General features: G+C 56.3%; 2 protein-coding genes across 3 annotated transcripts; one reads left to right on the top strand and one right to left on the bottom strand.

The window, feature by feature from the left end:
• Positions 1 to 733: 733 nt before the first annotated feature.
• Positions 734 to 12,349, top strand: RASL12 (RAS like family 12). Of its 2 annotated transcripts, none has more exons than XM_062206133.1 (5): positions 734 to 882; positions 2,662 to 2,718; positions 8,537 to 8,610; positions 9,250 to 9,440; positions 10,580 to 10,933. In XM_062206133.1, exons 1-5 carry the CDS (start codon positions 780 to 782, stop codon positions 10,836 to 10,838), a joined length of 684 nt encoding a protein of 227 aa, XP_062062117.1. In that variant the 5' UTR covers positions 734 to 779; the 3' UTR covers positions 10,839 to 10,933. The 2 variants fall into 2 exon arrangements, with proteins under 2 accessions (XP_062062117.1, XP_062062116.1); XM_062206132.1 differs by having other exon boundaries at positions 750 to 882; positions 10,576 to 12,349.
• An 8-nt stretch (positions 12,350 to 12,357) lies between these two features.
• Positions 12,358 to 18,121, bottom strand: SLC51B (SLC51 subunit beta). The gene is made up of 4 exons (XM_062206134.1): positions 17,911 to 18,121; positions 14,490 to 14,685; positions 13,475 to 13,565; positions 12,358 to 12,669 (listed from the first exon to the last, which is right to left on the bottom strand). Exons 2-4 carry the CDS (start codon positions 14,584 to 14,586, stop codon positions 12,465 to 12,467), a joined length of 393 nt encoding a protein of 130 aa, XP_062062118.1. The 5' UTR covers positions 14,587 to 14,685; positions 17,911 to 18,121; the 3' UTR covers positions 12,358 to 12,464.
• Between the last annotated feature and the right edge of the window lie 5,239 nt (positions 18,122 to 23,360).

Genomic DNA, 23,360 nt, shown 5'->3' with positions numbered 1-23,360 from the left:
ACCGGTCCTTCAGCATTATAACCAGTTACCCTGAGTCCCCAAGAGGGTGACCACCAACACGCTGGCCGGCTGGGGGCATCCAGCTTTAGAACAAACACCCCCTTTCTTTACACGATAGGCCACAAACACATGCCACTCATGAACTCTCATCAGGAAGAAACCTTCATCCTGCTTGGGCTGGGTTTTGGGAGGTGAACTTGCACTGCCTGGGAAATCTTAGTCCGGGGTCCTCTTCCTACTTCCAGGAGCCACTGGAGTCCCCAAACCCAAAGGCGAGGCGGGGAAGTAGACTGAGCCGGCTGTAACCTGAAGAAGAGGTAAGGTGTGGGCTGAACCCAGAAGGCTTCCTGGAGGAGGCGGCGGGTTGGGCTTGGTAGGACAAAGAGATGGGTAGCTCTTGGTTCAGACAAGGCTGGAAACTTCTTCCCTACACTGCCTACTCTTGGGATTCCCTCTCCCGCGGTCCTTCCCAGCCAGCCCTGGGGGAGCTCGGGTCTTCGAGGCCCAGCCCAGAGCCGGGGGCGCGGCCGGGCGGGCGCGGGAGGAACGCGCCGCGGGGGCCCCGCAGCCCTTACAAGGAGCGCGGCGGAGCCCCGCGCCGCCCCGCCCGCCGCGCCGGCCACTCCTCCCGCCGGCTCGGGCAGGGCCGCGGGGGCGCGGCCGGCTGGGCTCTCGGCTCCCGCCCGGGGCGCGGACACCGACGGGGCCGCTCCCGCGAGCGCCGGGGATCCCGCGTGCGGTGCCCGGGGGGGCCCCCGACGGGGTTGCGCGGCGTGGCCATGGCCTCGGTGTTCGGGAAGCCTCGCGCGGGCAGCGCGGCGCACAGCGCGCCCCTCGAAGTCAACCTGGCCATCCTGGGGCGCCGCGGGGCCGGCAAGTCGGGTGAGTGGCGCGGGCGGGGGCCGGAGGCTGGGGAGGGGGCATGCGGGGACCGGCGCGGGCCTCGGCGGCCTCTCCACCAGGTGGGCTGGGCGGGACACTGCAATGGCCTTCTTGCCTCAGTTTCCCCGTGGCTGGGTTCTCTTACATCAGCGCCTCGGCTCCGTCTGCCGGCTGCCCCTTTGCTGCCTCCTCCCTCTGTCTCCGCTGGCTCCTCTCTGTGCCACCCGGTTCTCTGCTACTCTCCCCGGCTCCAGCATCCCCCACCTCCTCTCCAGGCCTGGGGCCGGCAGTCACTCTTGGTGACTGGTACCCAAGCACCTTGTTGGGCGCCGGTGTCCAGCCCAGGGTGCCTCTCTGAGCCTCAGACTTGCTGCTCCCTGAGAAGCTGGGGGAGAGGGCCCCAGGCCGCCCCTCCCCTGCTGGATGAAGGGAGCCGACAGATGTCCGTAGGGGCTGGGATTTCTCAGGGAAGCTGCAGCCCCCACACCCCCACCTGGGTCCCTTGGACTCTGCACACACCGTGCATTCTTATCGAATGCGTTTGTTTCAAGCCAGACCCCTCTCTGACTTCTGGAAACACAGTGGCCTCTGGTCCCAGAGAGCTGGCACTTGTCCTTGCTGAACCAGCAGGATCTTGGGCGTCTCAACGCTAAGATGATTTCTGCCAGTGCTGGACTCTGCCTTCCCCCCTCCGAGCAGCTGTCACCCAGGCGTGGAGGGGGTGTCCTCAGGGGCAGAGACCCCAGAAACAGGGTCTGCCCTTCCACCTTCGGCTCACAGTCCCAGACAGCTGGAGGGTGGAGGGGCCCGTGCACTCTGCTAGCCCTGGGTTTCCTGGCTCAGGGAGGTGCTTCGCACCTCACTGTGGGGTCGTCTCTGACTCTGATTTGCCTCTGGCTCAGAGGAGGGGTTCTGCATCTGGTTTTCCCACCAAAAAAAAAAAAAAAAAAAAAAAATCAGCTTGTTATCCATAGCTCTCTGTTAAGCCGGTGACTACTTAAATGAAAATGAAGGAATTTAAATTCTAAAATCTGTATTCCCAGGGTGTTACTTTGCAAGCTGACCTTGTTAGGAATCCTAGGAAAGAATTTTAAGGATTTTCTTGACAATATTGCGTGACTGTGTTAAGAGTCCCGTATGATTGGCTGGCCCTGGCCTCTATGTGGTCAGACTCTGGACAAAATCGGAGCCCTGCGAACACATTCCACGGGGAGAAGTTCGTTCTAGGGTTCGACATTCTGCCGAGACCCCAGGATGGGTGTGGAAGCTCCAGAGACGGTCAAGACTTTCGATGTGAGGCTCAGGGCCCAGGGTGTGACTCCCCCAGGAGCCGCTCACTGCTCATCCCTGCCCTCACTCTCTGTGGCCTGTAGACAAAGCTGGAATAACTGCCCCAAACTTCAGAATTGATATGACTCTTCCAGGCTGATCCTGACTGACCCCCAAGTTCAGGTTCACAGACACCCCTTAGGTTGACGTCTCATTGCTTTTCTTGCCGATAAAAAGCAGACACAAAACCAAAACAAAACAAAAAAACCACAAAACCAGGGTGCAGCTGGAAGACTCGGCTCCCCATTCCCAGGGTTGCTTTGGAATCTTTCAGCCCAACTTCTCAGCCCCCACCCCACCCCTCGCCTTGACTCCTGGAGAGCGGGGCTTGATGTCAGCCAGGGGTCCTGGAAGATAGTGAAGGCCTCCCTACAATGAGCGGGGCGGCCTCCGGGGCCATCGCCTGACACAGCAGGCGAGACTGAGCCAATTTCTTTCTGCTTCTTGCAGCCTTGACCGTGAAGTTTCTGACCAAGAGGTTTATCAGCGAATATGACCCCAATTTGGGTAAGAAACCACTTCTCCCTGGACCTCCTGTTGCCTGCCTGCCCCCCCTAGATGCTCCCCAGGGACCTGGCCCCTGGGTGGGCCCTGCCCAGGACTGCACATGTAGGGGCAGAAGGGAGCTGCTACCAGGATGACTCAGCCCATGGGGCAATTTTTTTTTTTTTAAATTTTTAGTTGTTTACAGTTTTATTTGAAAAGCGGAGAGGGAGAGGGAAAGAGATCTTTTGTCCATTGGTTCACTTCCCAAATGCCTGCAACAGCTGGGCCAGGACTCAGCCAAGATCTGGAAGCTCAATTCAAGTTTCTCCCACGTGGGTGGCAGAGACCCAAATACTGGGGCCGGCACCTGCTGCCTCCCAGGGTGTTAGCAGGAAGTTGGAATCCAGAGCAGAGCTAGGACTCGAACCCGGGCGCTCCGATATGGGACATGGGGCTCCCAAGTGGCATATTGACTGTTGCACCAAATGTTCACCCTGGAAAATAGTTTTCAGTGCCAGAAATAGTCCTCCATGGTTGACTCCCAATTCAGAGAACTGGGAGTTGCCCGTGTGCCCTAACACGTGAGGTGTGATGATGCTTAAACACGAGAACAGGAAAATCAAACGCAGCAGGACACCCACGTCCAGACAGGTGATGCTCTTCGAGAGGTCACTCAGTGTTCTTGTCCAGCAAAGCTGGACCAGACGTTTGGAAGATTCTCCAGGGGCGCTGGCTTCTGAGCCCGTGCTCCAGCCCTGTGTTGTTTGAGCTATATCGTGGTTCATTGGGAAAAACATCCTTTGTTGTCGGTCAGAGCTGAGTTTGAACCTTGGCTCTGCCACTTATTGGCTATGTGACCATAAGCCAGTTACCTAACCTCTCTGAGCTACTGATTTCACCCGTAAAATGTGCATAAAACACATCAGCAAATGACTGTGAGAATTTTAAGAAATAATAGAGGCAAAAGATCTCACAGTACTCCACCCACCGTAGACGCTCAATTGTTTTTCCTTCCTCCTCAAATGGCTTCCCACACTTGGTGGCTAAGAGTCCCTTGGATTAATCAGGTTGGGGTTTATAAAAATTATTTTTAGCAGCAGGAATTTTTCCTAAAATAACCTCTCCCATAAAACCCTAACATCTAAAACAGAAGCAGAATGGCATCAGAACCCATGTCTCATTGGGCTCACCTGTGTGTCCCGTGTTGGCTGTGGACGGTCCCCTGAACCCTAGACGGCTCTGGATAAGCTAAGCCTCTTGGAGAGAGCTGTTGTGGTCTTGGGTTGTTCTCCCCATTCATGAAAATTTCCCCAAAGACCCTTGGAGGGAACTCAGGGCTCCGGCACCGTGCAGTACTGCCCGCACACCGGCAGGAAGGCGCCCGGTCACCTGCTGGTGCTGGCGAGCCCTCAGTTCTGCCTGGACTCGGGTGCTGCGGTGGGGCAGGGAGAGACTTCAGGGAAATGTAGTCTCGTGGCGTGAACATGTTTTTCCTTGGCACGGGAGTTGAGCCCGCATTTCAGATGCCAGTGAAGAGCTCTGTGTCCCATGTCGGAGCGCCTGCTTGAACTCCTGACTCCCCGCTTCCGGCTAATGTAGACTCTGGGCTGCAGTGGGAATGGCTCAAGGGATTGGGCCCCTGCTCCCCACGTGGGAGACCCGGATGGAGTTCTGGGTTCTTGGCGCTGGCCCTGGCCATTGCAGACATTTGGGGAGTGAGCCGGTGGATGGGAGTGTGCTCTCTTGCTTTCTGTGTCTGCCTCTCAACTAAATACACAATTAAAAAATAAAAGTAGAGATCTTACAATGGGAACAGACCCTTCCTTTTTTTTTTTTTTTTTTTTCTTGCCTTAAGTAGCAGAATCCCTTCCTCCAAGGTGACCTTAAACAAAATGCTAGGGTGCTGGCAGTTTGGAGAGGGCCCTGCTGACAGCTCCCAGGGGGTTTGCTCCGCAAAGCTCTGTTTGACCACAGGCGCCTCAATGCCTCGGGGCAGGAGAGGCTGAGGCCTGTGGGCCAAGGGCAGGCCCTGTGAGGAGCAGAGGTCGCCTCCTGTGAGAGCAGGACCTGGGATCCAGTGGAGGGAGGCCACGGCGGGCATGGGAGTGGCAGCAGAGGGATTAAGGACAGGATGGGGAGGCAGCCAGGGGAGGCACACAGCAGGCTGGGGTGTCTGGGAAAGGACAAGGGACAGTCCCTCAAAGGATGGCCTCTGTCTGGGTCAAACATTGCCCGGGCCAGGCTTGTTCGGAAAGGTAGTCCTGGTTTACCTGAAGTTCAAGTTTGCCTGGGGCACCCTGTATTTTCCCTGGGCACCTGCCTCCAGCCCCTGCCGCCCTGTGCCCAGTCCCTAACCTTTGCACGGGGTCCCACAAGGGATCCTGTTACAGCCGTGGGTTGAGCTTCCTGATTGAGCAATTTTGGAATTCTGACCCTGCGGTGGAATGTGCGGTCCACCGTTGCAAGGGAGGGCGGCCGCGCGGGGCTTAGTCACCTTGACCTCTGGTCACTCACTGCCCCCTGAGAGTCACAGACCGGGGAGGCCACCAGACACGTCACCGCGGCTGCTCTGGGAGCCCAGGGCCGCTTCGCAGAGGTCCTGTTGCACCGCGGGGAGAGGCCTCACGGGCCGGCCTCTGCCCGTTGCTGGTGCGGGGCACAGCGGTTGGGACTGGGAGAGGAACTGTGGAGAAGGTCTGCACCTCCCAGGGGAGGCGTGGCTTTGCAGGGCCTCCCCAGAGTGTGAGCTCATTTCGGGAGTCCCTCTGGCTGGAGCTCGACTCCCAGTTCCAGCCTGCGGCGCAGTACCAGGTACAACACACATGATCTGCACCGTGGGGTTGAATTTTGGTTTTAAGATTCCCCTCCAAAGAAGAGCTCCTGTTGTTATCCCCACTGAGAGCTCGATTTGTCTCAGATCACGGAGGAAACCCTCAGGTGCACAGCCTGACGAGCGCTTTCCTTCGCCTGCTCCCCACTAGGGGCAGCCTTGTGCCAGGGAGGGCCTGCACACGGCTCTGTGGCGCACTGGGCTGTCTGGGCCTTGGTTTTCCCATCTGGAAGATGGGCTGATCAGCCTTGCCCTGTGTGTGTAACAGTTGTGCCTTGTTGCGGGCTGTGACCCTAAGGGCTGAGAGATCCCTGACTGTTCAAGGGCTTGGTCTGTGCTGCATGCCCCCGGGAGGGGTGGGGTCTCCAAGAGAATGGTCTTGCAGAAGGGCTGGGGGCCTCTCTCCAGCTTCTCACCTCTCTAGCCCTCAGCCCAGTTAGCCAAAGACATGACACCGCTTCTGAGGATCACCCAACACACACTCGAAACCTTTAAAAAAGAAAAAGATTTGTTTGCTTAATTATGAGAGAGAGAGAGAGAGAGAGAGAGAGAGAGGAGCTCGCTCTTCCATCCGCTTCCATTACACCCCAAATGGCTGCAACAGCCAGGTCTCGGACAGGCTGAATCCAGGATCCCAGAACTCTATCCAGGTCTCCCACATGGGTGGCAGGGGCCCAGGTACTTGGACCATCTTCCTCTGCCTTCCCAGGCACATTGGCAGGGAGCTGGATCAGGAAGTGGAGCAGCCGGGACTTGAACCCAGCACTCTGATATGGGATGCTGGCTCAACCTGCTGTGCCACAGTGCCGGCCCTGCCCTGGTGCCTTTTAGAACATTAAAATTACTGTAACCAATTTGGGAAGTGCCTCTTTTCTCATCATAAATATGAACTAGAAGGAGGAGTCACGAAGGTCGTATATTTCGGGCTGCCGTGGTACGCCGAGGCAGGGCTGGCATGGGGGAGACTGCACACTGCTGTGCCGGACAGCATGCCCCAGCCCCAGCCTCTGAGGCCAGTGCCTTGGTCTGCAAGGGGAGGCTGGACAGGACGACCTCCAGGGTCCCTTCCAGCCTGCGTGTCCGTATTCCAATCCCCAGGGGACTGAGCGCTTCTGCCCTCCCTCTCACTTCACCCGGATAGAGTTGGAGGACCTGCTGATCCCCTGCGGGTCACGGGGTGAGTGGGGGTCTCTGGAGGCATCCGCCCACTCAAGTGTTCCTTTGCCTGATGGGGTGCTAAGTGGCCTTGGGCAGGTCCCCTCCTGCTCTGGGCCTTGCCTTGTTCTCTGCAGAGGGTCTGCCGGCAGCAGGAAGGGCCGTTGTGCTGGGAGGCACACAGGAGACTGAAGCCCCTGCACCTCTTTGAGGGGAGCAACTAAAAGGGGCCTCAGACAACCTCGGCAGGCAAACAAAGGCGAATCTGAGCAAGATGTGGGCATCTCGGGGCAGCTCTTCCTGAACCAAATATAGTTCAACATTTGGGGCATATTTTCCATTAGATTTTTTTTTTGTCTTTGCATAAGAGCAGCTATTTTTCCAAGTCCCCAAACAGGCTGGGGACGAGAGGCTGTCTGTGATTCATGCTGGATGCTAGCAGTTCTGGAGGGTGTCCAGGCCTGGCTTGGCGGCCAGTGGCCCTCCGAGAGAAGAGCTTGACTGTGAACTTGGCCGGGGCTGGGGCTGCTCTCCCACAGTGGGTGTTGCCGAGAAGAACGTGCCCAGGTCTGCCCAGTAGGGATTTGGGGGTGACATGGGGTAGGAGACACCCAGGGAAAGGCGAGAACCAAGTGCACTCTCACACGTGGCCCATGGCGTCTGGCACGGACGAAGGCTGGTGGCAGGGAGAATGGCAATGAGGTCCCCTTTGCAGACCTGGCCACCTCCTGCTTTCGTGGGTTTGAGATCTGGAGAACTGAAGAAAAAAAAAACAGCAGCTCATGCAGTCCAAATAAGGTCCCTAATTTAGTTCACGGTATGATAACAAGGGCCCCTTCGCGCTTTGCCGGGGGTGCTTTGTGGCTGTATAGGATGCTTGCATTAGAGGAAGCTGCGTAACAAGTCCATGGAAACTATTTGCTATTTTGCAACTTTTACATCTGTCTAAAGTGATTTCACAATAAAAAGTAAAAATTAAAAAAAAATCACCCAGGAATGTGAGCCTGCCCTGTTGACCAGGAAGCATCCGCACGGCCCCCCAGCCCTTTCCAGAGAACACCCAGTCTTCACCCAGCCCTGCGAGGTGCCAGGGAGAGCACTTAGCACTCACCGGTCACAGAACAAGGCCTTGGAAAGCCTGTTGGCCTGTGCTGCCTTCCTAATCCCATTTCAAAACCAGGAAACCACCTCCGAGAGCCCGAGTGGGTTGGCTCAGCCGTGCAGCTGACAAGTAGCTAAGTTGGCTTTGATTCCGCATCTCCAACTGGAAATGGTTGCCCGCACTCCCCTCCCCTGCTTCTCTTCTCCCTCCTGCTTCTCCCTGGGGAGCAGGAGTGTCACCTTGTGGGGGGGGGGGGTCCTGCAGGCAGTGGGTGGAGCAGCCTGGGGGCCTGGGAGGCTGGCAGTGCAGCTCCTACACCTGTGCTGCCCATCGGGCCAATGGGCCACACTGGCCACCTGCCAGCTTTGTGTCCCAGAGGGTGTCCAGGACGGGTTTGGCCCACGGATCTGAGAGAGTAGGATTTCACTGTGAACTCAGCCAGGGCTAGGGCTGCCTCCTCACACTGGAAGGCAGAGAGCACCCTGTTTCTGCTCAGTGGGGTCTTCTTTGGGGTGACAGGGGACAGAGGACATCCGGGGAAAGCTGAGGACCAAGTGTGTTCACGGGCAGGGGCCATGGTGCAGGGGAGGGCTGGGGTCATGAGGGTGATTGTCACTGTGGTCCTGTACCCCGGGCCGTGGCATCTGAGTGACTGCCGGTGGGAGGTCCTGCCGCATCCTGTGTGAGGGTCCCCTGGCTCCAGCGCAGAGGAGCCGGCCCCGCCTCTGAGCCGCTGCCTGTGTGTGTTGCAGAGGACACCTACAGCTCCGAGGAGACCGTGGACCACCAGGCTGTGCACCTGAGGGTCATGGACACCGCAGACCCGGTAACGCTGCCCCCTTCGCCTAGAGAGCAGCCCCTCCCTCCGCCCAGAAGCCCTGGCCTAGGGTGGTGTGGGGGAGGGGGGTCTCCGCTGGGAATCTGGATCCTTGCTGTGTGACCCTGAGTGAGGGCTGAGCTCTGTGGGCCTGACTCCTTCATTTGCCAAAGGAGGAGGTTGGGACGGGGCCTGGGGAGACCTGATGGTTACTGGATCAGCTCTGGAATCTCACAGATGGGGCCAGGTCTGCACCTGTTCACACAGACGTTCCTGGGGGAGCCCCTCTCCAGCATGAACATCTCCCCAAAGCAGGGCGTGGGGCCAATTACTCTCAGAAGCCCAAGGGGCATCATGAACTTGACCCAAAACTAGCAGTGCCAGGGACAGCCAGGTCTCTGTGGCAGCCATGGCTCTGTACCCAAGCAGCCATGGTCTCCAAGGCTCTGGTTGGGTGACGTAGGGGGGGAAGCTCATGAGACAATGTCTCCTTTCATGCCAGGCCCAATCCACAGTCAAGTGCCCCTTTGAGAAGGGCTGTGTCGGGGGACAATATACAAATACCCGGGAGTGGGGAGCTGGGCGAGGAGAGCTCAGGAAAGCCTTTACCCCCCTCCGCCCCTGCGAGGGGCGTCTTTCCGTCACCAGGACACACCCAGGAACTGCGAGCGCTACCTGAACTGGGCCCACGCCTTCCTGGTGGTGTACAGCGTGGACAGCCGCCAGAGCTTCGAGGGCAGCAGCAGCTACCTGGAGCTACTGGCTCTGCACGCCAAGGAGACACAGCGCGGCTTCCCCGCTCTGCTGCTGGGCAACAAGCTGGACATGGCCCAGTATCGGTGAGCGCGCGCCTCCCCTCCGCTCTCGGGGCAGGGGGCACCTGCCGGCTCTGTCCTGATAGGAACAGGGATGCCCTCCGCGTTAGGTGAGAGGGAGGGTGCTGGTCCCCCAGGCAGCCGTGGAGAGGAAGGAAAGAGGATCTGAGCCGCGTGGGGGTGGATCCCGAAGGTCAAGAGCAAGGCCACTTCTGTCACCCTCCTGAGTCTCTGTGAGCTCCTTTGGCCTTGCCCTTTGACCTTCCAGCCCCACTCTCGGGGCTGACTGGCCATCTGGTGCCCAATTCTGATTCCAGGGAGAGGCTCTGATTGGCTCCCTGGGTCAGGTGTCCAGGCTGCTCCAGCCAGCTCTCGCCCCGCCCAAGCACGGCCCCCAGGCTCCCGCCCACCATTGGCTGTGCTGTGTGAGGGCAGTTGCTTGTGGAAGGGGTGGGACTGGAAGCGGAGGTCACAGACAGGGCCAGAGGGCTGCTCAGCAGGGAACAGTGCAGCCTTATCACCCTTGTCTGGCACTGTGTTTGCAACCAGCTGGACCTGGGAGGCGCCGAGGGAGGACGTGCTCTCTCCAGCTGAGCACTGGCCTCTCCACTCCGCGTGGTGGTCCATGAGGACTCGCCGAGCCCGGAGGAGGGACCAAGAGCCTGCCTTGTGCATAAGCCCCCCTCCCCGGCCCTCCCTGGGCCAGCCAACAAATCTGCCTCTGAACCCAGGGCGTCCTGCTACCCACAGGCCTGAGTCACGGCCCATCACGCCCCTGCAGAATCTGTCCAAACAATTGCCTCTCTCTAGAGGCTGTGGGGGGCCCATTCCTGCCTGAGGAACCCACGTGGCTGGAGGGGGATGGGCTGGGAAAGCCTTCCTTCTCCGGCCACGGGGGACTTTGGTGATCAGCCATAGTTTACTGTGCCAAGCTGTGTTCGGCACGTGACACAAAAGTGGCTTGCTTAATCTTGCCAACCCCAAGAGGCAGATGTCCTCGTCCCACTGTTCTGATGAGAAAACCGAGATTCAGAGAGATGACCATGGCCCCAGGCCACCCAGCTAGTGAGCGGGGAGCTAGGCGCAGGGCGGGCTCTGCCTGACCGCAGGCAGCTTGCCCCTGACACCTGCCTCCTGCCTCACCCTGCTTCCTCCCCAGGCAGGTCACCAAGGCCGAGGGCGCGGCTCTGGCTGGCAGATTCGGGTGCCTGTTTTTCGAGGTCTCTGCCTGCTTGGACTTTGAGCATGTGCAGCACGTCTTCCACGAGGCGGTGCGGGAGGCGCGGCGGGAGCTGGAGAAGAGCGCCCTGGCTCGGCCCCTCTTCATCTCGGAGGAGAGGGTCTTGCCCCACCAGGCTCCGCTCACTGCCCGGCACGGGCTGGCCAGCTGCACATTCAACACTCTGTCCACGGTCAGCCTGAAGGAGATGCCCACAGTGGCCCAGGCCAAGCTGGTCACGGTGAAGTCATCCCGCGCCCAGAGCAAGCGCAAGGCACCCACCCTGACCCTCCTGAAGGGCTTCAAGATCTTCTGAGAGCCCCTCCCTGGGAACTCCAGGCCCGGCCGCTGGACAGGGCTGCGGGGCAGGGGCTGGCTCGTCGCTACCAAGAGCGCTGACCACCTTGGGGACAGCTGAGGCCGCCTCCGGCCCCAGCAGCGTTCCTGTGTGAGCTGCAGAGACAAGCGGGGGTGCTGCTCCCTCCCCCATCCATCCTTGGTCTGCATGGGAACTACTGCATCTGAGATTCTGGAGGGAAACAGCCACTGGGACCACCCAGAGAGCTGGGGTCAGTCTTGAGCAGGAAGAAGTCACGGTGTCCTTCCTGCTGCCATGACCCCTTGCTGCTCTAGCTCCAGCCTGGCCAGCAGTGGCCCCTAATGGGCAGTAGCTGACCTTGGCCCAGGGAGGCTCGGGCCTGATGTCCCAGCGCCACCTTGTGGACATGAAAGGCAGGGCAGCTGCAGGTCACAGTTTCCCCAAGGAAAATGGACTTATTAATGCCACCTGACAGCCTGGATAGGACAAAGACATCGCAGGCAGGTCTATTTCCAGCACTCTGCTTCTCAGAGAGAAGAAGGAAGGGGCTGGGGCCATCCAGTGTAGGGCGTTCTCCAGGATTGCACACCAGCAGGCAGGGTCCTCTTGTTTGCCCACTGCTGGGGACTGTCCGTGGACCCTGCCTAAAGCTTAATCGTCAAGGCTGCAGAGCAGGGTTGTTCTCTCCAGTGACAGTGGCCCATGGCTCCGAGGAGCCGCAGCTGGCACTCAGCCTGCTCACTCGTAGGCAGAAGCACACCCTACCCGTTCATAGTCTGATTGGGCAGGACGCAGCGCCCCTGGTCACAGATCCCTGTGTTCAAAGCCTGCGTTTGTAAGATAGAACCTAAAGCATCTGGGGTTAATACAGCACATTTTTGCATCAGTCCTCTGGTGTGGCCACCACAGCTTATCCCCCAGCAGGAGGGCTGAGACCTGCGGTCAGGATCCCAGCGGTAGCCGCAAAAGGCTCTGAGAGGCAGGGGGCACCATGGCTTTCTAACTTGGTTTACCATGAACCCAGTCCACAGGAAGTCTCCCAAGGACTCTCAACAACTAAGCAGGTAAAAAGAGAGGGCTTTGGTGGGGAGAAGAGGATTCCGAACCCAGACTCTGCTGCCTTCCAGGAACGCAGTGAAAACGTTTCTCACCCAGTCTTCAGCCCCATTCCATGGATGGAAAGGCAGAGGTCAAAGAGCAGGCGATGAAGTACCCACGCCCAATGCCGAGAGTCCTGGCCGGGCTTTCTGACCCATGGGCCAGGTCTGGAGTTTGCACTTTTGCTCCAAGCCACGTGTGTGTGTGTGTCTGTGTGTGCGTGCATCACCAGGTGAACAAACTGTGCAATTCCAACTGTGCACTTCCAGAAACACTTTAATAAAAGGTTTTTTAAGTAACAGAATTCTGCTTTGATTACAGCCTGCTGATAGGAAGGTTGGGCTGCTCCGTAAAGACCATAAAACCTGAGGGCTTTCAAGCCCCCACGCTGAGCTCAGCTCCTGAGCCCTCCCTAGCTGTCTGATTCTGATGGGTTTGAAATGAGGACCGATGGGAGGTCTCTGTCTTTTAGCTCGGTTTGCTCCTGGGCGAAGTCCGGCTTTTTGGATAGCAGGGTCTCTCTGAGGTTGTCCAGGCTCCTGTCATCTTTGGGTCTGACCTCACTCAGGTACAGGACTTCTGGAGTTTCTTTTTCCAGCGGTTGCATCTTTAGATTCCTGGGGGCGGGGGGTGGTGGCGGGGAAACCGTGTTGATCAGGAGACCTTGTGGCTGGGGTGGGACTGGGTCTCCCCAGGGAGTCAGGGATATGAGGGGTATCCTCAGCAGTCTGGGAGCTGCAGGGGTCGGGGGTCGGGTTGGATCTTGCATCAGCAAAGAAAAAGCTGCCACCTGCCTGTGCAGGCTCCCTGATCCTGATGCCACCTGTGAGCTCACCTGTCACAGCCTCTTCTCTCCCACTACAGGCGAGGAAATGTGGCTCAAAGAGGCCAAAGAAGCACACACCTGGCACAGGCACTTCAGTCTCCTGACCCCAAGTCCTGAGTTCTTTGTACCAAATCACATTGTCTGGTCCCATGACTGTTGGCCCCACACCCGCTCCCCGAAGCTGCTGCAGGAAATCCCTAACCAGCCCCAGTTGTGTCTGCGTCTGGGCAGTCCTGACCTGCACTCTTCACTTATCAGTTCCCCCTGCGCCCTTCCGCAGCCTGACACTCCTTCCGGTAACTCCCAGTCCTTGAGTTGACCTTGCTGGTGATGTTTCCTGAACAGGTGCGAGGGGCAAGAAGCACTTTCCCAGTGGGTACATTCCCCTGGGCGTTGCACCTGTTTGCTGGCCAGAGCCAGGGGTTGGTAACCAGTTGCTGTGTTTTTAAACAACTCTGGGTCCTTAAGGGGCCCGAGGCCACATTTCGAAGTCCCCAAAGAGTGGACAGCCAAGCCCCTGCCTAGATTTCCTCCCGGGAAGGCGGGCTGCTCACCTCCTAGAGACCACCCCTGCACCCCCCAGGCCAGCTCCTTACCTGTTTGCCTGGATGCTCCTTATCAGGAGGAAGACGCTTATCCCCACCACCACCACCGTCAGGGCAAGGATGGAATAATTCCAAGGAGTTGCTGGGAGAGACACACAGGACACAGCACTGAGTCAGGGCCAGGTGCTCCTCAGGCCCACTCACCAGGCTCACAGCATCAGCAGTCCCAGGCTGTGCAGACCCCAACCAAGGCGAAGAGGAGCCCCTTGCCCTTGGGAGCTCCCAGACTGTGGCTGGGGTGGAGGGGGGCCTGGGAGACACAGCCTTGGTTCTGGAGAGACCCTCCTCTAAGGGGGGTGTGCAGCCTTGCAACTGGGCAAAGGGGGGCAGGGGAGGGAGGGGGAGAGGTGGGTCCAGAATTCAGTTTTGTCAGGGCTGGCCCTGGGAAGTGCCTGGCCAAGAAGGAAAGAGCCAGAGGCCAGGAATGTGGGAGCTGCTGTGCTGGCTTCACAGCCGTGGCCAGGCTGAACTCGGGTCCTCAAGGCTTGTGCACGCCACCCTGGAGTGGGGCAGGGGCCAGCCGCTGCGCTCTGCCATCTGTGCCTCCCCCCGCCAGGAATGCTCTCCACCCACGTAATCTGTGCAGCTCACTCCTACACGTGCTGCAGGTCTGTTTGAACGCCATCTTTTTAGTGACCCCACTGCCCGGCTGGCCAGTTCCCATTCTCTTTCCCTGGCTAATTTTATCCCCTTTCCTCAAGTCCACGCCCCAAGCACTTCAGTTCCGTGTCTTGTGGCTTCTCTCCTCCATCCGGGCAGAGGTGTGGGTCTGAGAGCAGGGCCTGGCACACAGTGGGAGCTTAATAGGTAGCTGAGTAAACCAGTGAGCCCCCCTTGAAGACAGAGGCCGCAGTGTGGCCGAAACCCTGTGGGTATGGAGCCGCCCAGCCTCGGGCCATGTCCAGGAGGAGATGCGCGCTGGTGGGATCCAAGGCAGAGGCGCGGCTCACCTCTGCTTCCCGGGTGGAGGACGCACCCCCACCCCACCCCATCCTCTGCCGCTTACCATCTTCTACGCGAAAGAACCAAAGCATTTCTTCCAGAAGCTCCCGGGGCACTGCCGTGACAGCTGGGGCTTCAGCAGCCCCCTCAGTAGGGTCCATGACCCGGCTCCTGGTTGGGGTCTGTTTCTGGCTCCTGGGCCCAGCTACCCTCCAGGCCTCCTAGCTTCTGGCTCCCCCGCAGACAATCACTGAAGACCCCTGGAAACAAAGCCAAGAGCATGACCGGATGCCAGCCCGATTTGATGATCTCTGGCTCGAGGTTATGGGACCAGAACAGCCCCAGTGCTAGCCGCTGGTGGGGCCCGGGGAAGCAGAGCCCACACACCGTGGTGGGAGTGACTTAGCTCTGTCCAAGCTCATCACGCAGGTGGGTAGATGCCCTGCTCCGGGAACCAGGAGGACCGAGCCACTGACGGGCGGGGAGACCCCTGCAGAGGCCATTCTGCTTCCAGGCTGGTGGCCTGCGTCCCCAGCGCCATTCTGAGGCTCCAGCCCTTCGCCTCGCCGCCTTAGCAAAGCCTCGCATCCCACGCCCTCGGGTTTCATTCAGCAGCCAATCACGGGCCGCTGTCTCCTCACGTGACGGGGTCTGGGCCTATCACAGTCTCTCCCCTCGGGCCAGGCGCGGGCAGCCGCCATCAGTTCAGCCCCTGTCTTGAGCCTTGTGAAATATTTTTGTGGGAGGGTGGGGGGGCAAGGAAAGTTTTCAGAGTTGGTTGCTTCCAAGGGAAAAGCTGACCCCATTTTGCCTGGACACATCCCGTCCTGAATCTGAGCCCGTCTCCATCCCTACAAAATTAAGCAACGTGTGTTCACCAGACCTGAGACCATCCCCACAAATGTCACAAATGGCACGTTCGTGTGTGACCTGTTCTAACATACATATTAGTACCCGTATTAAGAAAAGAAATAGGTGAGCAGAATTTTGGCAGCATGTTCTGTTTAAACCAGTAGATGAAAAATATCATTTAAAGATGCAACCCAGATAAAAATTATTGAGATCGTTTACGATTTTCAATACCAGCCGCTGAAATTGGGCGTAAATTATTACATATCTCAGTTCCCACTAGCCACATTTCAAGGGCTCAGGGACCACCTGGTGGCTGCACAGCCCAGGTCCATGCCTCTGCCCAGAGCTCCACCACGTGGTCGCCGTCCTCTCCCCAGCCTCCTCTCTGGGCTCCTGGCACAAGGGATGCAGGAAATGAGAGGTGAGGAGCTGGCCCCACCTGGCTCTGCCTCCGGTGCACAGTGGTTAGACAGAGTTCTCCCCTCTGGGTTACTGGGTCTTCTGAACAACCAAACAAGAAATAATAAAGATGGAGGCAGAAATTGATGGAGTAGGGGCTGGCATGGGCCACAGCCCCCCTGCGATGCCGGCACCCCGAATCAGAGCCGCAGTTTGAGTCCTGGCTACTATCTTCCTCCTCCTTCTTATTTATTTATTTGAAAATCGGGGTTACAGAGAGACTGGGAGAGAGACAGAGAGAGATCTTCTATCCACTGGTTCACTCCTCAAATGGCTATGATGGTCAGGCCTGGGTCAAGCTGAAGCCTGAAGCCAGGAGCTCCATCCTGGTCTCCTATGTGGGTGGCAGAGGACCAAGCGCTTGGACAGTCTTCCATTGCCTTCCTAGACATGTTAGCAGGGAGCTGTCTCAGAATCAGAGTAGCCCACGGCCGGCGTTGTGATGTGGTGGGTAAAGCCACCACCTGAGATGCTGGCATCATATATGAGTGCCGGTTTGAGTCCCAGCTGCTCCACTTCTGATACAGCTCCCTGCTAATGGCCTGGGAAAAGCAATGGAGAATGGCCTAAGTGGTTGGACACCTGCACCCACACAGGAGACCAGGATGGAGCTCCTGGCTCCTGGCTTCAGCTTTACCCAGTCCTAACCATCATGGCCATTTGAGGAATGAACCAGCAGATGGAAAATATCTCTCTCTCTAACTCTCTTTCAAATAAATACTTTTTTTTTTTTTTTTAAGAGACAGAAAGCTAATGACGCCACGTGTGGGTGGGCCTCTGGAACTACAGTCTCAGGGACTCAGGGAGTGTAGACAGAGGTAGCAGTCCAGAGGGCAAATCTGTAGTCTGATTAAGGGTGCACAGCCTGGGACACAGTGGCCCTGCTCCTCAGACCACATCCTAAAGAAATTACCCTCCAGGCTCAGAAGGAGGAATGCCACACCCTTTATGCAAATACAAACAAGTGCACACAAAACGACAACACACATTCTACAAGAAGACATTTTATGAAAGGACACACAGGAACCACACAGAGTAGCTGTCTCTGCCGGAGAGAGAGACAGGGAATTGGAAGGGAGATAGAAGTCTAAAGAAGTAAAGCAGGAGATAAATTTTGTCTAGACCATTGTGGAAATGTGTTTTGGGGCACTCACGAGAAAAAAATAAAAGGGAAAGCGAGAGCAAGGTGACCCAGGTGCAGGAGCCCCACAACTTCAGCCCAAAGCAGTGGCTGCTCCACTCCCAATCCAGCTCTCTGCTACAGCCTGGGAAAGCAGTAGAAGATGGCCCAAGCCCTTGGGCCCTTGCACCCGCGTGGGAGACCCAGAGGAAGCTCCTGGCTCCTGGCTTCGGATCGGTGTAGTTCTGGCCGTTGCAACCAATTGGGGAGTGGGCCAGCGAATGAAAGACCTCTCTCTCTCTCTCTCTTTCTGCCTCTCCTCTCTGTGTGTAACTCTGACTTTCAAGTAAAATAAATAAATCTTTTAAAAATTTATTAAAAGAATTACAGTAACACCAATTACAGTAACACCATTGCAGTAATACCAACCAACAAAAAGCCATAAGGACAGGGCGTGCGTTGTGGTACAGGGGATTAAGCCACCGCTTGGGACGCAAGCATCATATGGGACAGCCTTGCCTCCACTTGCTATCCAGCTTCCTGCTAATGTGCACCCCCAGAGACAGTGGGTGATGGTCCAAGTATGTGAGCCCCTGCCACCCGAATGGGAGAGCTGAATGGAGTTCCTCGCTCCTGCTACTGCAGACATTCGGGGGTAAACCAACAGATGGAAGATCTCTCTCTCTCCCTCTCTGCCCTTCAAATAAACATGAACAGAAAAGTTTTTTAAAATGGCAAGAGATCTACAAGCCCAGAACCGACTCAGCGGCTCCTGCTCTGTTAGAGCCACAGCCACGAAGGACATCCTTCTGTCGGAGCACTTAGGGTGAGCATCACACTAGCCTTTTAGCATCACTAAGTTTAAAGTCATGCTTTGTCTAGATTTCCTTTCTTTTCCCGTGAATGCCCATCACAGAATCCTTCTAGAACGCCTTAGCGAGTCTAGTTGTCATGTCTCCTTAGGGTTCCCACTGGGATATCGCGGGAGTTGACCATGGTTCCTGCCCAAAAAAAACCCTGGGCCACCCGTCCCCTGGGCAGGCGGAGGACTCACCCCGGATCCTGGGCTCCTGGGGCCTGCCTTGATCTGCTGTTGGAGCAGCACTGTGTCTTCCTCCTCCTCCTCCTCCTCCTCACAGGGGAAGTCTTTGCACCTGAGCGGACCTAGGCAGGCACAGCTAGCGCTGGAGTCAGCGCCTGCCCAGCCCGCGGCAGCCAGGCCTCTTCTGGCTGCTCTGCCCTTAGTACACGCCCAGGCCTGGAGCCTACCCTGCTGCCACTCAGGGGAATGACCTCTTGAATGAGAGGCCTCAGATGGCAAACAGGCTCCACCTGACTTTCACAATCTACAAGAACCGGGAGTAGGGTGCTGCCCTGCTTGTGTGCTGGCCTCAAGTTAGAAAAAATAGCCAGCCCCTCTCGCCAGCCCAGGGCAGTGGGCTAGGGAGGACTTGTAGTCTGCAGGCCCATCAGGGGGTGTGTGTGTTGGGGGGGTGGAGGGCTGTGATGTGCCCACTCCAGCCCTCTGCATTTCTCCTTATTATCAATATTTAACCACAGAGCAAGGGAATCAAGGCTGACTGTTTATAGCCTGCATTTTCTCGTAGTGAAGGTCAAGGCTTCACATGAACTCCTCCCAAGGAGCTATAAAATGCACCCGTGCGGGGTGGGGCTGGGGGAGGCTGCGGAGCCCCGGTGACCCGGCAGGAGGAAGCAGGCCGGGCCCGGCCCCTTGGCAGGGAAGGAGAGCCGAGGTTCTCCCCAGCCAGGCCAGCCCCTTTCAGCTCTGACACGAGCTTTTCCGCACACTGGCTCCTTGCCACGCCTGCAACCATCTAGGTTGGCTCAGCAAGGTTCCCATTTCGGCACAGAGATCTGGAGCTCCAACAGGAAACCTGGGTGCCGCACGGAACTCCAGCTCCTCACCGTTCTGTCGTTCATCCATTGTTACCTGAGCACCTGCGATGTAGATGCAGGACAGGTGAGATAGGCAACTAAAACTATGCCAAAAACAAACAAACAAACAAACAAACAACCACAGCAGCTGGTGGTAATTTCTGTGAACAGTTGAAACAGCAGAGTGGGGCTACTGTGACAATTGCATTATTGCACTAAAAAATGAGCAGTGAGACATTCACTCTGGGAAGACCTGACACAGCAGAAGCAAAGATATTTGAGTTGTTTGAGTTTGTTCGTGTGTTTGAGAAACTAAAAGGCAACCAACGTGGCTGGAGCCTAGCAATGGAAGAGAGATGGGGGAGAGGTGGGGAGCAGCTCAGGCAGGGCCTTGAGAAACCAGGTAAAGAGTTGGGATTTTGCCCTCAGAGTCATGAGGCAGGAAGTGACAGGAGGTAACTGACATCCACCTAAGGTCACCTGGCCTGCTGGGTGGAGGAGGAATTCTAGGGGAGCCAGAGAGGCAGAGGAAGACCCCTGGGAGGCTGTGACATTCCTCCAGGCAGGAGACCCTGGTGGCTGGCCCAGGCTGGCGGCAGGGGAGGTGGCGAGAAGCACCCAGAGTCAGGCTGCATCTTGGGGAGAAAGATGGCTGACAGACTTCAAGGCAGAGGAATTCAGCAGGAGCTCTCTTACACACATGTGGAATTTCTTGGCTCGCGTAGCTAGGAAGGGTAGGGTGGAGCTGACCTTGGCTGGGATGGCTGGGATCATGGCCTTGAACATTTTCCATGCCTTCTCTCTCTGGCTCTCTGCCTGCTTCTCCCTGGGTGTCAGGCTGGCCTTCTCCAGGGAGCTGGCCCTGGCTGCAGGGACCCAGGTTCACGACTGTAGGGATCCAGGCTCCCGCTCTCAGAAGCAGAAGAGAAGGAGTTCTTGTCTTAGCTCGTTGGAAACTTCCTGGGACAGGACTCTCGTGTTTGGCACCCTTCATTATGGCCAGGGCAGGAAAGTGGAGATGAGGTGCCAGGGACAGCCAGTGGGGACCTCATGCCCTCTGGGGAGACAGAGAGAAGCTGCGAGCAGGACAGCCACTCCCACGCGGGTCCTGAGGTGACCACTTGACCGCAGTCCTCCCTGTCCGTCTGTGTGGGAATGCTGTGGGCTATGCATGCAGAGGGAGCCGCCCGCCCCCGGGCTCTCCTCTTCTCAGCCTCTTACCCATGCTCTCTCTGCCATAGCTTATCCAGTAGCAATCACACCATGGTCATTCTGTGCCAGGCCTGTGCTGACGAGGAGCAGCCCCAGGCCTTATCCCTGACCCCAGGGAGAGTTCCGTATCGTCTGTGTCTACAGTAGCAGAGCTGAATAGCAGTGCCATCCTTGCGTGGATCCCAAAGCCTGAAGCGTTTACTCTTAGGACTGCCAGTCCAGACAACAAGATAGAAGGAGTCTGGGTTCCTGGATGACCTCCTAGGCACAGCTGTCTGCCAGCCCTGGAGCACCTGTCCTCTTCTGGAATGTTCTGTAGAAGAAAAATCGAGGACTCTCTTTATTACAGAAACTTGATCTGTACTGCAACTAATACACACAACAGAGGCTTGGTGCTCACTTGGGTAAGTGAATGACACAGCAGGAGAAGAGTTGACAGCGAGTCCTGTCCAACCTTGCTACCGACCAACTGTGTGACCTTGAGCTTGACACTGAAACCTCGACTTCTTTTTTTTTGGACAGGCAGAGTGGATAGTGAGAGAGAGAGAGGGAGAGAAAGGTCTTCCTTTTTGCCGTTGGTTCACCCTCCAATGGCCGCTGCGGCCGGCGCATCTCACTGATCCAAAGCCAGGAGCCAGGTGCTTCTCCTGGTCTCCCATGGGGTGCAGGGCCCAAGGACTTGGGCCATCCTCCACTGCCTTCCCGGGCCATAGCAGAGAGCTGGCCTGGAAGAGGGGCAACCGGGATAGAATCTGGTGCCCCAACCGGGACTAGAACCCGGTGTGCCGGCGCCGCAAGGCAGAGGATTAGCCTGTTGAGCCATGGCGCTGGCCAAAAACCTCGACTTCTTACCAAGGCTCCCCAGGCTGCAGATGCAGTGCATGCCAGGCTGAGGGCCAGCAAAGACTTGAGGGTGGTGCTGGCTGCTCTGGTTTCCAGGTCAGGCTGTTCTGCCGTGTGTCACCGGCTGTTCCAGGACAGGTGAATGGGCACTTGGCTGGCCATCTGTTCTTACTCTCACAACTTCACCACACACTGCGCGGCCCATCTAAGCATTCCGTGTGAGCAGCGCTTCCTCCAAGACTCCAACGGCAGCTCGCTATCTTCTCAGTCGAGAAAGCTTCGCAGAAAATTCAACGAAATCTGAGCATGTCGATGTCAGGAAACAATCACACGCAGAAGCAGATATGCCTGAACTAGAATACGCAGTGCGGGACAAGTGTTTGGCACAGCAGATAAGACACAGCGTGGGGGGCTGGCACAGTGGCATAGAGGGTAAAAGCCGCCATGTGCAGTGCTGGCAGCCTATACAGGCGCCAGTTAGAGTGCCGGCTGCTCCACTTCCCATCCAGCTCCCCGCAGATGCGCATAGAAAAGCAGTGGAAGACGGCCCAACCGCTTGGGTGCCTGCACCCATGTGGGAGACCCGGATGAAGCTCCAGGTTCTTGGATTCTACCTGATCCGGTCCTAGCAGTTTCAGCCATTTAGTGAATGGAATACCTCTCTCAGGGCCAGCGCTGTGGCGTAGCCAATAAAGCTGCCACCTGCAGCGCCGGCATCCCATATGGGTGCCAGTTCGAGTCCAGCTGCTCCTCTTCCAATCCAGCTCTTTGCTATGGCCTGGGAAAGCAGTAGAAGATGGCCCAAGTCCTTGGGTCCTTGCACTCACATGGGAGACTGGGAAGAAGCTCCTGGCTCCTGGCTTCAGATCAGCTCAGCTCTGGCCATTGCAACCATCTGGAGAGTGAACCAGTGGATGGAAGACCTCTCTCTCTCTCTCTCTCTCTCTGTGCCTTTCTATAACTCTGCCTTTCAAATAAATAAATAAATAAATAAATCTTCTTAAAAATGTATTTGAAAGAGAAAGAGAGAAACAGAGACACAGAGAAGGTTTGTGTCTGCTGGTTCACTCACTAAATGCCTTCACCAGTTGGAGCTGGAGACTCAATCCAAGTCTCCCATGTGAGTGGCAGGGACCAACCACTTGACCTATCCCTGCTGAAATTGGAGTGGAGCCAGGACTCAACCTCGGCACTCCAATATGGAGATGCAGGTGTTCCAAACAGCATTTTATTTATTTATTTAGAAATAGCAATCATTCCCCTACCTTTTTTTCCCCCCAAGGAAACCTTTTATTTAACGAGTACAGATTTCTTTTAAAAAATATTTATTTAGTTATTTGAAACTCAGAGTTACACACAGAGAGAAGGAGAGGCAGAGAGAGAAAGAAAGGTCTTCCATCCGCTGGTTTACTCTCCAGATGGCCACAATAGCCGGAGCTGTGCCATCCAAAGCCAGGAGCCATGAGCTTCTTCTGGGTCTCCCATGTGGGTGCAGTGGCCCAAGGACTTGGGACATCTTCCACTGCCTTCCCAGGCCATAGCAGAGAGCTGAATTTGAAGTAGAGCAGCCAGGACTCAAACCAGTGCCCATATGGGATGCTGGCACTGCAGAAGGCGGCTTTTCCTGCCATGCCACAGTGCTGGCCCTGAGTACAAATTTCTTAAGTACAACTTTAGGAATATAGTGATTCTTCCCACCGTACCCACTCTCCCACCCCACCTCCTCCTCTGTCTCCCATTCCCTGTCCCATTCTCCATTAAGATTCACTTTCAATTAACTTTATACACAGAAGACCAATTCCATACTAAGTAAAAATTTCAACAATGTACACACACACCCACACACACAACTGTTTGAGAACAAGTTTTACAGCTAATTTTCATAATACAACTCTTTGAGAACAGAGGTCCTACATGGGAAGTGCACAGTGACTCTTGTTGTTAATTTAACAATTGACACCCTTATATATGATGTCAGTGACCACCCAAGGCTCTTGACTTGAGCTGCCACTGCTATGGAAGCCTTTTGAATCCACAAACTCTGTAAGTATTTAGACAAGTCCATAAGCAAAGTAAAGTTCTCTCCTCCCTTCAGAGAAAAGTACAACCTTCTTTGATGGCCACTTTTTCCCCCTGGGGTCTCACAGAGATCCTTCTTGTAGGACATTTATTTGCCATAGTGTCTCGGTTTTCCATCCCTGAAATGCTCTCATGGGCTTTTCAGCCAGACCAGAATAGCTTAAAGGTTGATTCTGAGGCCAGAGTGCTATTTAGTGCAATTGTCATTCTATGAGTCTGCTGTGTGGACTGCTTCCCATGTTGGAACATTCTCTCCTTTTTAATTCTATCTATTATTATTACCAGACCCTTGATCTTATTTATATGATCCCTTTAACACTTAATCCTATCTATGATCACTTTCACACTTAAGACTGCATTTTTACCAACCAGCTTAATGGGATTTGGGGGTCTCATGGCAAGTTTTTATTTATTTTTGACAGGCAGAGTGGACAGTGAGAGAGAGAGAGACAGAGAGAAAGGTCTTCCTTTTGC

Source organism: Lepus europaeus, chromosome 11, assembly GCF_033115175.1.
Source record: "Lepus europaeus isolate LE1 chromosome 11, mLepTim1.pri, whole genome shotgun sequence".
Taxonomy (NCBI): domain Eukaryota; kingdom Metazoa; phylum Chordata; class Mammalia; order Lagomorpha; family Leporidae; genus Lepus; species Lepus europaeus.
The sequence above is the reverse complement of the archived record's forward strand: the minus strand, read 5'-3'. Positions and strand labels throughout refer to the sequence as shown.